The 15,287-nt window shown below is 49.0% G+C and overlaps 1 protein-coding gene across 1 annotated transcript in view; it reads right to left on the bottom strand.

Annotated features, from left to right (window-relative positions):
• Positions 1-2,079: 2,079 nt before the first annotated feature.
• Positions 2,080-15,287, bottom strand: part of LOC119970397 (transient receptor potential cation channel subfamily M member 6-like) — a 282,278-nt gene continuing 269,070 nt past the window's right edge. Inside the window, exons 36-39 of the mRNA XM_038804950.1 lie at positions 14,956-15,161; positions 6,312-6,363; positions 4,777-4,883; positions 2,080-2,936 (exon numbers count right to left, since the gene is read on the bottom strand). Coding sequence (XP_038660878.1) covers positions 2,854-2,936; positions 4,777-4,883; positions 6,312-6,363; positions 14,956-15,161 — 448 coding nt within the window. The 3' untranslated portion in view covers positions 2,080-2,853. The remainder of the gene's footprint in view (positions 2,937-4,776; positions 4,884-6,311; positions 6,364-14,955; positions 15,162-15,287) is intronic.

Here is a 15,287-nt window from a genome sequence, read left to right as displayed (position 1 = left end):
CAACCCGGTACCAAATGGGCGCCGCGTCAACCCGCGCATGCGCAGTTGGGCCGCGCAACCCCACACGTGGGGGGACTTCTTCAGCATGCCAGCCCCAACGCAACATGGCATGGGGGTTCAGGGGCGAGTCATGCAACAAAGTAGGCCCGGGCGGGGGGGAGAGGCCGGCCCGCCAATTGGTGGGCCCCGATCGCGGGCCAGACCTCATCGGAGGCCCACCCCGGGGACGGAGCCTCCCCCCCCCCCTTCATAGGCCACCCCCCCCAACCCTTCGCGCAGAGTTCCCACCGGCAGTGATCAGGGGTGAACGGCGCCGGCAGGACTCTGCCTTTTCCGCACGGCCACTCGGCCCATCCAGGCCGGAGAATCGACGGCCCGGCCGTGGATAGCGGCCCGCGACTGGCGCCGCGCCAAATGCGCCGACGCAAATGGCGCCGATTCTCCGCACCTCGGAGAATCGCGCGTCGGGGCGGCGTGACACAGTTGCAGCAATTCTCCGACTCCCCAAAACCTGTCATCCATCTACAAGGCACAAGTCAGGAGAGTAATGGAATACCCTGCACTTGCCTGGATGAGTGCAGCTCCAACAACACTCAAGAAGCTCAACACCATCCAGGACAAAGCAGCCCGCTTGTTTGCTCCCCCTTCCACAAACATTCAAACCCTCCACCAACAAACAATGGCAGCCTTATGTACCATCAAGATGCACTCCAGTAACTCATCAAGATTCCTTAGACAACACCTTCCAAACACACGACCACTACCATCTAGAAGGACAAGAGCAGCAGAGACCTGGGAACCCCACCACCTGGAGGTTCCCCTCCAAGTCACTCACCACCCTGACTTGGAAATGTATCGCTGTTCCTCCGCCGTCGCTGGGACCAAATCCTGAAACCCCCTCCCTAACAGCACAGTGGATGTACCTACACCTGAAAGACTGCAGCGGTTCAAGAAGGTAACTCACCATCATCTTCTGAAGGGTAACCAGGGATGGGCAATAAATGCTGGCCTAACCAGCGACGCCCACAATCCGTAAATGAATTTTTTAAAATGTGTTAAGTTACGAGGAGAGATTACACAAATTAGGCCTGTTTTCACGAGACTTTAGATGGTTAACGGGTGATCTGATTGAAATTTTAAGATATTAACAGGGAAAGACAGGGTAGATAAAGATAAACTATTTCCACTGGTTGGAGATTCAGCAACTAGGGGCCATAATCTAAAAATTAGGGTTGGACTGTTCAGGAGAAATGTTAGGAAGCACTTTTTCACTGAGTGGTAGAGGTTTAGAACTCTCTTCCACAAACAGCAATTGAAGCGAGAACAGTTGTTAATTTTAAATCTGAGATAGATAGATTTTTGTTAAGCAAAGATATTATGGAAATCAGCCAAACGCATGTATATGAAGTGAGGCCACAGATCAGCCATGGTCTCATTAAATGGAGGGACAGGCTCGAGGGGCTGAATGGCTTACCCTTTCTGATGTTCCTAAAGGTTTATCCTTGATTGCCACTGAGTTCAATTTTGCTACAGCTCCTTGATGCCACACTCAGTCAAATGATGCCTTGATATCAAGGGCAGTTACTCTCACCTCACATCTCGTATTAAACTCTCCATTTTGGATCAAGGCTGCAATGAGGTCTGAAGCAAGTGTCCCGAGCGGAACCCAAACTGAGCATCAGACAGCAGGTTATTGGTGAGTTTGATTGAAATATTGACAACACCTTCCATCACTTTACTGGTGATCAAGAGTCGACGGGATTGAATTTGTCCTGCTTTTTGTACACAGGACAGGCCTGGGCAACTTTACCATTTATTGGTTAGATGCCAGTTTTATAGTTGTACTGAAACAGCTTGGCTTAGGGCGCAACTAGCTCTGGAGAACAAGTATTCAGCACATACAAGAAAACACAATAAGTCGCTGTTTACACCATATTCAGGAGGTGGTATCAGACTTCTGCCAGTGTGACAATCTGGGACCCATAGCATCCCTCACTGACTTTCATGGTCGTGTTATTCTTTTCTTCTGAAATATGATCCTGTATTAAATAAAGTCTGTTAATAAAGGAAACCAAATGATTGCAGCAGAATTCTTTATCACAGGAAATAGTTTCCCTGGCATTATACGGTGGAAAAGTAAAGCAATTTGCCCCAAAATTGGAAGAGCTGAACAGATTTTCAGCAAATTTTACCCCGCAGCTCAGGTCACATAATCGTGCATACGTCAAAAGTTGACTGTAATGCCCAAAGTTTCACTGTACTAAAAGAAACAACACATTCCTTTAGGAGATAGTTCCAGATCAAAATATCCAATATTTACCTTGCAAAATCTGGTCAGCTGAATAATCTACCAAATTCTCATTTTACCTAGAAATCTAAGAGCTTTCTAGTTGTCTTTTGTGTGCTTTGATGGGGCGTAATGAGGAAGCGCTAAATATTGTTAACTCGGGTTTTAACAAAGAGTCCTACCAGTTTCTCTGCTGAGATTGTCACTGACGTTTATAACTTCACTGAAAATTATTCTGAACAGTTGATTGTTCAAACTACTGACAAAATAGATGGCAAAACTACTGACAAAATAGATGGCAACACTTGTGAACCTTCCTGGCAGACCTCTTTGAATGGAATACTTGTAGATGTGTTGTAATTTGAAACATAACTAAATTTAAGCATAAACATTATTAGCACGGCATTAACAATGGCAGCTTCACAACCACTGAACGGATATTTAATAATAGTCAGCATTTCTGCAATGTTAAAAACGTTTGAACATTCCATGTGCTGCAGACATTCTCTGTTTCCGAACAATAGATTCTAGCCTTCTTGCTTGTGAAAAGAATTAGAAGCTAATAGTCAAAATCTTGTGTTAGCTGCTGAAGCACCATCTTCAGGAGGAGGGTTTACTTTGGTTGGATTATAAAAATTTCTTCTCAGATCTGCAATTGAACAGAAAAGATTATACGCAAAGTTACAAAATGTCTACTGGATGTAGACTTACTCCACTTGCTATGTGCAGTGACATAGACACGACATTTCTGAGTTTTCTTTTCGAGTGGTATTTCTAAATATATCAACGGAACATTCGTTCTTAAAATACTTCTGAAAATTTTCCCTAGAAATGCAATCCTTGGACATGTGAATAGATTCACGATATCATTACAAGGTGGCCAAAGCAATTCCTTTACCCATTAAAAGGTAACATTGTGAACTGCATATACTTCCTCTGTTCCGCCCCAAATCAGGAAGGCAAATAGCAGGGAAAGCGAGCACGACCAACTGTTGTGTCTCAAATCCAACTTTACTGGGCGGCACGGTAGCACAGTGGTTATCACCATGGCTTTACAGCTCCAGGATCACACGTTCGATTCCTGGCTTGGGTCACTGTCTGTGCCGAGTCTGCACGTTCTCCCAGTGTCTGCGTGAGTTTCCTCTGGGTGCTGTGGTTTCCTCCCACAGTCCAAAGATGTGCAGATTAAGTGGATTGGCCATGATAAATTGACCCTTAGTGTCCAAAACTCTGGGGTTACTGGGTTACGCGGATGGGGTGGGGGTGTGGGCTTCAGTAGGGTGCTCTTTCCAAGGGCCGATGCAATCTCTCTGGGCCGAATGGCCTCCTTCTGCACTGTAAATTCTATGATTCTATGAATCTCCATCTCCCACTTCCACCAGGACCACTGCTGACTCTTCTCCATTGCCAGAGGCATATCTTCATTAGCAGGTGGAAGCCAAACTCCCATCCTCCCACCTTGCTGCCACTCCCCAAAAGCATCAGGTGAAGCCTGACAATTGTCCTTGGCATTGGAGTGTGAAGGCGCTGCACCTCCTTGAAGGCTGGCCTCCTTTCCCTTCCATTTTATTATTAGTTTTCCCTGAAGCCTTCAGTAAAAATTTAGATATAGTTTTTGGGGTTGTCCTGTGTTCTCCCACCTCTTCTGGTTCTCCCACCTCTTCACTACAGGAAGGGAAAAGGTCCCCAGCCATGAAATGGCAAGCTTCTATTTGATAATGAGGATCCTACTGGATTATATAGTGACTGTACACCCAGGCAAATGAATCAAGGCCATGGCAGATATAAATCCAGCCTGAAACCTCCTGGCGTAGAAGGAGGTGGGTCGAGATCTATATTGGGATTTACCTACTGAGTACAAATAAATACATGGTGAACATGGGAAAGCTGACAAAGATAAGCTTGCAAATAATAGCCCAGACATTGCAATACTAATAAAGGTGAGGGGTCAGTGCTCACTGTTGTTACTGGGTAAAACTGATACCAGCTTCAGTCAGCACACAAATACATCTGTACATGCACAGGTAAACATAGAAATCCAGAAGTAAATGCTGCCATGTTCCTCCACAGGCTGCATTGTTATAATCTTTGCAAATGGAATCTTCAAAGAAATCACTTGCAGTGTGAAAGTAGGCTAATTATCCACTATTACTGCATGAATGACTGAGGGAAAATTTTAGTATTGTTCCATCAGGAGTAATTGAGCTTTGAACAACAATGGGTTCTAATTACTGCTGAACAACATCCCTGGCTCTGAAAAAATATTTTTTTAAGTGTGGAGTTCATTTCCTCAGAACAAAACTTGCAGTTTTTTAAATTAAAACAAAAATAATGTTTTTATATAGTTTTTGTGTTAACTTCTGTGACTTGGTGTCAAGTGTTGCGGTATAGCACCCCTGTGAATCAACTTGGGATGCTTTATTACAGTGAAGGTGTTGTATAGGTACAAGTTGTTGTTGCCTACGTGTAACAACCTACTATGACCTCACCTGGTAGTTTTAGTTTTCTGCAGCAGGTGTTACAGTGATGTTTCACTGTGAAGTTTCTGATTGCTTCTTCGCCAAGGTTAGCAGGTCCGAATACCATTTCCTGTGACCTAAATATCAGACAAATTAAATCGGGTGAAAAATTAGATGAAGAAAACTACATGTATGGAAAACAATCAAAGAAATTCATTTAATATTTACTAAGCATGTGTTGAGCTATACTTGGCGATGCTCCAATAGTCTGCTGGATGAGACATGCATCTCAAACCTTCTTCCAACTCTCCAGAAACTAAAAACAAAGAACCTGAAACTCTGAGACATTTCTCCAAGTCACGATAACTTCAGTAGGTCATCAGCGAAAACCATCGAGAATTTGTGTAAATAGTTGAATTCTCGGGAGATACCATAATTGTGTAGGGGTATTTTGATTTTCTTCCAGGGTTCTCCAAGTCACTTGCCGTAATTTTTATTCCCTTCCAAAGCCTCTCCACCTCTCTCCAACCTATTACTCCTTTGGGTTGTTTCTTCAAACCTATGTCTTTGACCACATTTTTGGTCATCTACCTAATGTTTCCTTACGTGCCCCAATATAAAATTTTGCTTGAACTGCTCTTGTGAAATGCTTTAATCTATTTATGAAGCAAAAGGTATGATATTATTCAAATAATGATCACATTTGGCATGTCCTCCTTCCTCTCAATATTTCAGGTGGAATTTTCAATGCTAAGTGCGCCAACATTTGTTAAAATTTAATTGTCTGTGATTACTGTAGCTGGTGTCCCATTTGGGTTTTCAAATTTTCATCGTTCAGTCCTTTGTCACCTGTTCGATCACAAAAGTCGTTGATTGTAATGGGACCAGTTGGCTGGAGTTCCCATAGTCTTCTCCACACTGGCACGATTGGCTTCACAATAATTCAAGCATCAGCAATACCAATTATTTGATCAAATTATATCTTATTTTGCATCACTCGAAGAAGACCCTCTGGAAGCAGGTGAAATAAAGTACAACCACATTTCACACTGTTAGGCTGCCCCGTATTAATGCTGTGAGAAAGCACAACCTTTCTGTACATAAGCCCCTCACTGAGATTGAAAAATTCTCCAACATAATACTAGAAGATCGTGCTGAGTCAAAGGTTATTTGTAATGCAAAAGTTATTTGTAGGGGCAGCATGGTAGCATTGTGGATAGCACAATCGCTTCACAGCTCCAGGGTCCCAGGTTCGATTCCGGCTTGGGTCACTGTCTGTGCGGAGTCTGCACATCCTCCCCGTGTGTGCATGGGTTTCCTCCGGGTACTCCGGTTTCCTCCCACAGTCCAAAGATGTGCAGGTTAGGTGGATTGGCCATGCTAAATTGCCCTTAGTGTCCAAAATTGCCCTTCGTGTTGGGTGGGGTTACTGGGTTCTGGGGATGGGGTGGAGGTGTTGACCTTGGGTAGGGTGCTCTTTCCAAGAGCCAGTGCAGACTCGATGGGCCGAATGGCCTCCTTCTGCACTGTAAATTCTATGTAAATTCTATGTAAATGTAACTTACGTTTTCTCTTCAGCTTTAATAACAGATGGGTCAGTAAGATTTTCTCCAACACCTTCAGAAAATAATGGAAGACATTTTTAATACATGCATACAAAATTCTTGTTTTAAAAGAAATAAAATTTGGTGTAGGTATCTGTGCTAATATACAACTGGGAAGGCATTATTTCTTAATCTTTTACTACCATCCAAAGCATTTGTGAGGTTGATTTTCAGGCCTGTGCATGGGTCAGGTTGGGGCCTGTTGGAAGAAAGTTAATCCATCCAGCACTCTGAGTGTCAAATAATTGTAAAAATGACAGCAGGATTACATTGAAATTGGGACTGACGCCAGGAATTTGCTGGAAATGAAGGAGGCAAAACCGTTGCTGTCAATTTTTTTAAATCTCTGGCATGTTAAAGGGAAATGACCAGATATTGAGCATAAGATGTAGCACAAAGTGGCTGCACAAAGGACTGCCCAGTTTGCACCTCTGAGGCACTCACAGCGAAGTGTGGCAGGCCGAAGCAAATCTCTTCAACACTTCATGAATTATTAAAAAGATCCTTCACATCAATGGAAAGGAAATACAGATGTCAAAAGGAGAGCCAATCTGCTGATACTCACTTCCCACCAGAAGGCACTGGTTAGAATTGATCCCAGATTGTCTCTTTTACATGTTGTGGCATTCTAAACTCAGGCTATTTTCCAAAACAATAAAGAGTTTTTATCCCAGATATATAAAGTGGTTCAGAGTGAACTGAGGGATTTTTTTTTTTTTTTTTTCTTTTCCATTTTAAATAATTTTTATTGAAAGAGTTTTTCCATACAGACATTTACCCCTACTAATTTTTAAATTATTTACAACACAATCCCTCTAGGCAAATGTCCCTCCCTCGCCCGCCCTCTCGCGCGCACCAGTCCTCCCCCCCCCCCCCCCAGGCAACCTTAACAAACAAGGCAGCCTACAGTTTCAGACATGAGCAGCGAGCAGACTTGCCCGCGTTACAGTCGTGCATGTCCCCCCACGACCCTTGCTGCCCTCCCCCCTCCACCCCCCCCCCCCCCCCCCCCCCCCCCCCCCCCCCCCCCCCGGGTTGCTGCTGCCACGACCCCGCACGTCTATCTCTGATCTAAAAAGTCAAGGAAAGGTTGCCACCGCCTGGCGAATCCCTGTACCGACCCTCTCAGGGCAAATTTGATCCTTTCTAGCTGAATATAGCTAGCCATATCGTTAATCCAAGTTTCAACGCTTGGAGGCCTCGCGTCCTTCCATTGAATTAATATCCTTCGTCGAGCCACTAGGGACGCAAAGGCCAGTATTCCGGCCTCCCTAGCCTCCTGTACCCCCGGTTCTACCCCGACCCCAAAGATCGCAAGCCCCCATCCTGGTTTGACCCTGGACCCCACCACCTTCGACACCGTCCTTGCCACCCCCTTCCAGAACCCTTCCAGCACCGGACATGCCCAGAACATATGCACATGGTTCGCTGGGCTTCCCAGACATCTGACACACCTGTCCTCACCCCAAAGAACCGGCTCATCCTTGTCCCCGTCATGTGAGCTCTATGCAGCACCTTAAATTGAATGAGGCTCAGTCTCGCACACGAGGAGGAAGAGTTGACCTTCTCCAGTGCATCCGCCCACGTCCCGTCTTCTATCTGCTCTCCCAGCTCCCCTTCCCACTTGGCTTTCAGCTCCTCCCCTGATGCTGCTTCCGCCTCCTGCATTATCTTGTAGATGTCTGATATCTTCCCCCCTCCGACCCAGACCCCCGAGAGCACCCTATCACTCGCCCCCTTACTGGGGAGCAGGGGAAACCCCTCCACCTGCCGCCTAGCAAATGCCTTCACTTGTAAATATCTGAACATGTTTCCCGGGGGGAGCTCAAACTTCTCCTCCAGCCCTCCCAGGCTCGCAAACCTCCCCTCTATAAACAGGTCCTTCAGCTGCCGTATGCCCACCCTGTACCAGCTCTGAAATCCCCCGTCGATGTTCCCCGGGATGAATCTATGGTTCCCTCTTATTGGCGCCGCCAACAGACCTCCCATTTCCCCCCTAGGTCGCCTCCACTGCCCCCATATCTTGAGGGTGGCCGCCACCACCGGGCTCGTGGTGTACCTCGTGGGGGGGAGCGGCCATGGTGCCGTTACTAGGGCCCCCAGGCTTGTGTTGCCACAGGACGCCCTCTCCATTCGTTTCCAAGCTGCCCCCTCCCCTTCCATCATCCACTTGCGCACCATTGACACATTTGCCGCCCAGTAGTACCCCGAGAGATTGGGCAGTGCCAGCCCTCCACTGTCCCTACTCCGCTCCAAAAAGACCCTCCTCACCCTTGGGGTGCCATGCGCCCACACGTAGCTCATGATGCTACTCGTCACCTTTTTGAAGAAGGCCCTAGGGAGGAAGATGGGCAAGCACTGAAATAAAAACAAGAACCTGGGAGGACCGTCATTTTGATTGACTGCACCCTCCCCGCCAGCGACAACGGTACCATGTCCCACCTCTTAAATTCCTCCTCCATCTGTTCCACCAGCCTGGAAAAGTTCAACTTGTGGAGGGTCCCCCAGTTCCTTGCCACCTGCACCCCTAAGTACCTAAAGCTCTTTCCTGCTCGCTTGAAGGGGAGTCTCCCAATACCCTCTCCCTGGTCCCCCGGGTGTATCACAAAAACCTCGCTTTTGCCCAAATTTAGTTTGTACCCCGAAAAGTCCCCAAACTCTGCTAATAGTTCCATTATCTCCGGCATTCCCCCTTCTGGGTCTGCCACGTACAGCAGTAGATCATCCGCATACAGCGATACTCGATGTTCCTCCCCTCCCCTAGTCAGTCCTCTCCACCCCCCTGAACCCCTCAGTGCCATCGCCAACGGTTCAATCGCCAGTGCGAAAAGTAGGGGGGATAGGGGACATCCCTGCCTGGTCCCTCGGTGGAGCCCGAAATACTCCGACCTCCTCCCGTTTGTCACTACACTCGCCGTCGGGGCCGAGTAGAGCAACTTCACCCACTTAATAAACCCTTCCCCAAACCCAAACCGTTCCAACGTCTCCCACAGGTACTCCCACTCCACCCTATCGAATGCCTTCTCCGCGTCCAGCGCTACCACTATCTCAGCCTCCCCCTCCACTGCCGGCATCATAATTACATTCAGCAATCTCCGCACGTTCGTGTTGAGCTGCCGCCCCTTCACGAACCCCGTCTGGTCCTCATGGATTACCCCTGGCACACAATCCTCTATTCTAGCTGCCAGGATCTTTGCCAGCAACTTGGCATCCACGTTCAGAAGCGAGATAGGCCTGTAGGACCCGCACTGCACGGGGTCTTTATCCCGTTTCAATATCAGGGAGATCAGAGCCTGCGACATTGTCGGGGGCAGAACCCCCCCCTCTCGCGCCTCATTAAAGGCTCGTACCAGTACCGGTCCCACCAAGTCCACATTTTTCTTATAGAATTCCACCGGGAACCCATCTGGCCCCGGCGCCTTCCCCGCTTGCATCTGACCTATTCCCTTGACTAGCTCCTCTAGCCCTATTGGCGCCCCCAGCCCTTCTACCAGCCCCTCCTGGACCCTTGGGAACCTCAATTTGTTTAGGAAGTCCTCCATTCCCCCTCTCCTCGTCGGCGGCTCAGACCGATACAACTCCTTGTAAAAATCCCTGAAGACCCCGTTCACTTCTTGCCCCTTCTGCACTACCTTCCCGCCCCTCTCCTTCACTCCCCCAATCTCCCTAGCCGCATCTCGTTTGCGAAGCTGGTGTGCCAGCATCCTGCTCGCCTTTTCCCCATACTCATAGACCGCGCCCTGTGCCCTTCTCCACTGCGTCTCTGCCTTCCTGGTGGTCAGCAGGTCGAACTTGACCTGCAGGCTGCGCCGTTCTCCCAGCAGCCCCTCCTCTGGTGCCTCCGCATATCTCCTATCCACTTCCAATAGCTCCCCCACCAGCCTCTCCCTCTCCTGCCTCTCCTTTCTTTCTCTGTGCGCCCTTATGGAGATCAGCTCTCCCCTGATCACTGCCTTCAGGGCCTCCCAGACCATCCCCACCTGCACCTCACCCGTGTCATTCAAGTCCAGATAGCTCTCAATGCTCTTCCGGACCCTTTTACACACCTCGTCGTCCGCTAACAGCCCCACATCCAGCCGCCACAGCGGGCGCTGGTCCCGCGCCTCCCCCATTTCCACATCCACCCAATGCGGTGCATGATCAGAGATCGCAATGGCCGAGTACTCAGCTTCCCGTACCCTCGGGATCAGCCCCCTGCTCAACACGAAGAAATCGATTCTGGAGTACACTCTATGGACGTGGGAGAAAAAGGAATACTCCCTCGCCCTCGGCCTACCAAACCTCCATGGGTCTACTCCTCCCATCTGCTCCATGTACCCCCTCAGCACTTCTGCCGCTGCCGGCCTCCTATTGGTCCTTGAGCTCGATCGGTCTAGCCCGGGGTCCAGCACTGTGTTAAAGTCCCCCCCCATGATCAAGCCCCCTGCCTCCAGTCCCGGAATGAGGCCCAATAGGCGCCTCATAAAACCCGCGTCATCCCAGTTCGGGGCATATACGTTGACCATCACCACTTTCTCCCCCTGCAGCTTACCCTTCACCATCACATACCTACCCTCCTTATCCGCCACCACCTCCTCCGCCACGAATGACACCCTCTTTCCCACCAGAATCGCCACCCCCCGGTTCTTTGCGTCCAATCCAGAGTGGAACACCTGTCCCACCCACCCCCTTCTCAGGCGAACCTGGTCCACTACCTTCAAATGGGTCTCCTGTAACATTGCTACATCAGCCTTCAGTCCCTTCAGGTGTGAGAATACCCTTGATCTCTTGACCGGCCCATTCAACCCCCTCACGTTCCAAGTGATCAGCCGGGTCGCGGGACGACCCGCCCCCTTCCCCTGCCGATTAGCCATGTCCTGTTCCCTGCTCGCCCCGGGTCGACCCTCCCCTTCTGACCCGCTCCCCATGGCGATGTCCCCCTCCCCCCACCTCTCCAGTCCTCCACTTCCCGTTTCTGGTCTTTTCAGCAGCAACCCGGTGTCCCTCCCTAACCCCCCTCCCCCCCCCCCCCCAGGCTAGGACCCCTCCTAGCCGCGATGTACCCTCCATCGTACTCCCGTAAGTCAGCTGGTTCACGCTGACCCGGCTGCTCCTGCCACACTCCGACTCCCCCCGGCTCGGGGGGGGGGCCTCCCCCCCCTTGCCACTCCTCCCTGGCCCCGCTCCAGCGCGGGAAAGGTCGCCATTACTAGCCACGCCCCGCACTCCTCCCCTCCCCCCTCCTCTGCCCCACGCGCGGGAAAACAGAGGAAAGCCCGCGCTTTCGCCCTGCCACACCCCACCCCGCCATCTTCAGCTCCACCCCCGTCCCCGTCCATGCCTGTAAAAGAACCCCCCCTAGGGGCCCATATCCCCGATCTGCTCTCCCCCCCCGTCCCACCTCCCCAACTTAACATTATAAATAACAGATAAATAACAAATAACGATGTACTTAACAGTCGCCCTCTACCAAACAGCATAAATAACCATAAATAACCATGAATAACCACAATAACAATAACTAAGGGAAGTTGGCAAAGGGGGAAAAAACATCAGAAGAAAAACCACAGCAAGAGTTCAAAATCCAAACAGAGAATTCAGCTGAAAGTACCCGAGCGGCTACGGCCGCCAAGTATCCCCTGGGTCTAATTCGAGTCCAGTTTCTCTTCCTGTACAAAGGCCCACGCCTCCTCTGGGGACTCAAAATAGTGGTGTTGGTTCCTGTAGGTGACCCACAAGCGCGCTGGCTGCAGCATTCCGAACCTGATCCGTTTTGCATGTAGCACCGCCTTCGTCCGGTTGTACCGGGCCCGCCGCTTTGCCACCTCCGCACTCCAGTCCTGGTAGACCCTCACCGTCGAATTCTCCCACTTGCTGCTCCTTTCCCTCTTGGCCCACTCCAGCACTCTCTCACGGTCGCTGAGTCGCTGGAACCGCACCAGCACTGCCCTCGGGGGCTCATTTGCTCTTGGCCTCCTAGCCATGACCCTGTAGGCCTCTTCCAGCTCCAGGGGCGAGGGGACGGCCCCTGCCCCCATCAGGGAGCTCAGCATTTCTGCTACATATCCCGGGAGGTCTGACCCCTCCAGGCCTTCTGCCAGGCCCAGGATCCTCAGGTTCTTCCGCCTCATTCGGGTATCCAGCTCCTCAAAACGGCTCTGCCATTTCAGGTGGAGTGCCTCGTGCACCTCTACCTTTCCCACGAGGACCGTGGCCTCCTCCTCCCTCACAGTCATCTCCTGTTGCAGCTCCCGAATCGACGCCTCTTGGGTCGCCTGGGCTCCCATCAGCCTGGTGGTCGTCGCATTCATTGACTCCAAGAGCTCCATTTTCAGCTCCGTAAAGAAGCGCAGGAGAGCGGCCTGCTGCTCCTCCGCCCATTTCCTCCATTCCTCGGGTGCGCCACCGGCCGCCATTTTGGTCTTCTTCCCCCGCTTTTTTTTGGGAGCTGCTGTTGCTTTCTTTACCACCCCACTCCGGGTACCGACCATAAAGTTGGTCTGGTTCTCTTCAGGGAGCCTTCCCCCACCGGGATTTGTCCTTACAGCGCCGTTGGGGCCCTCCAATCGGCCCGAAAACACCTTTGTAGCAGGAGCAGCCAAACATGCGACTTAGCTGGTCATAGCCGCAACCGGAAGTCGAACTGAGGGAGTTGACAATTGCTACACAAAGTGACAGACATCACAACACTGAATCATATTTTGATTCTATTTATTGAGACAAACTCTGAATCCTGGTGAAAAAGGCTAAAAATCAGTCTAAGGAGCAAGAGGATTGTTTTGGAGTGTTATTAATATTAATTCCTACATTTCCAAATGCAAGGTTCTTCATCTGCAGCAAGCATTTCCTGGTTTCACAGTCTTTTTATGTCAAACAATAATTTAGATGCATCAAAACATTAGGGGTCAGGGTTGAACATATCTAGTGGATAAATATGCTATCCCTTATCGCAGTGGACTAAACAGCTGGCTTGTAATGCAGAACAAGGCTAGCAGCACGGGCTCAATTCCCGTACCGACCTCCCCGAACAGGTGCCGGAATGTGGTGACTAAGGGCTTTTCACAGTAACTTCATTGAAGCCTACCTGTGACAATAAGCGATTATTATTATTATCGCCATACTTGACCTCTCTACATTTTTGAGATAGTCAACCACCCCATTCTCTTCCAATCTCCTCTACTTTCCGTCTGTTGCATGATGCCACTCTTACCTATCCTTATCATAGCACAGCAATATCTTACTTTTCCAGCCCCTCTGGAGTTCCTGAAGGATCTTTCCTATGCCTGTTCCTGTTCCTCGTCTACGTGCTTTCCTTCAGAAACATCAACCAAAGACCTGGCATTAGGCTCCTTAGCATGCTGATGGCACGCAGCTCCACCTCTCAAGAAACGTCTTTTTGTAACATTATTTTTATTTTTTAAAATTTAGAGTACCCAATTATTTTTTTCAATTAAGGGGTAATTTTAGTGTGGCCAATCCACCCAGCTTGCATATTTTTGGGTTGTGGGGGTAAAGCCCACACAAACACAGGGAGAATGTGCAAACTCCACCCACGGACAGTGATCCAGGGCCGGGATTCGAACCCGGGTCCTCATCGCCGTAGGCAGCAATGCTAACCACTGTGCCACCGTGCTGCCCTGTAACATTATTTTTACTCTCATCTAAAGCATTGGTGAGGTTGATTTTCAGGTCTGTGCATGATTAGGGATGAGGCTGTTGCAGTAAGTTTCACAATTAGAAGAAGTTTGATTGAACCAGCACTTCTGGGATCACCTGCTGCTCTACTATCTCTTCTAACGACCCTCTACCCAACTGTTTCCATGTTGCCATATTGCTAGTACGACATGCTTTCCTGGATAAACTGCAATTTCCTCTTTTGACATCGGCTCTCTTTCATAAACTCCATTCCCTTACTATCAATCCAGCCCCCTTCTGGCCAATCTCAGCAGTGTAGTATAGGAGTGCAACTGAAGCTCGAAGTGAGCTATCTGACCATCTTTATGTAGGAGATGACCATTGCCTGTCAGTTATATGGCACAAATTTCAGATTAAAAATGAATATAGAGGGCAGCACAGTGGCACAGTCGTTAGCACTGCAGTCTCATGCCGCCTAGGTCCAAGATTTGATCCTGGCTCTGGGTCACTGTCCGTGTGGAGTTTGCACATTCTCCCCGTGTTTGCGTGGGTTTCGCCCCCACAACCTAAAGATGTGCAAGGTAGGTGGAACACGCTAAATTGCCCCTTAATTGGAAAAAATAAATTGGGTACTCTAAATTTATTTTTAAAATATTCTTTGATGAAGCAGCTAATCCTTCTGGCCCCAGAAAGAAGTTTTTAAAAAACTTATATTTTGGGGCATTGCCTGGTCTTCCTCAGATTGCACTTGGGTTAAAATAATACGATTAGAACCTCAATTGCCAGTGTAAAATAAGACCTTAACAATTTAGGGTCAGTTTTCACACTGTCTGCTCAGTTGAGCAGATTAAAACTGTGTTTGGTCTGCTCCAGGGTAGGTAAGTAGCCTGGTGCTCCTCACTTACACCAGTAACAAGGACTTAGGAGAAAGGGTCCCAACAAAAAGTATAGAATGATGCAAGCCACTGTGAATTTTGCTCCACACACTAACCTTGCAAATCCAGCACAAGAAGTTCTCCTCGTGTGTACTCATATGACCAATGAGAAAAGGCTAACATGGTCTCTTCCAGCAGATTTGTCGGAATGAGCTCATCACCGTTGTTGTTGTTGTACTTTCTGAACTGGCCGTTCATGTACTTCTCCATTGTCAACCACTGATTAGCAGAATGGCAATACACCAGAAAAACTTCCAGAAACCTTGTGAAAGAAAAAAAGTGGCATTTCTATGAAAGTAAAGCCTGTGCCTTTCCTCAAGGAATCCTTTAAAGGTCTCTTGAAAATTGGTAAAGACTCTGTCCCACGTTCATAGGCCATACAGGCCTG

This window comes from Scyliorhinus canicula, chromosome 8 (assembly GCF_902713615.1).
Source record: "Scyliorhinus canicula chromosome 8, sScyCan1.1, whole genome shotgun sequence".
NCBI lineage: Eukaryota > Metazoa > Chordata > Chondrichthyes > Carcharhiniformes > Scyliorhinidae > Scyliorhinus > Scyliorhinus canicula.
This window is presented reverse-complemented; position numbering and strand designations above follow the sequence as displayed.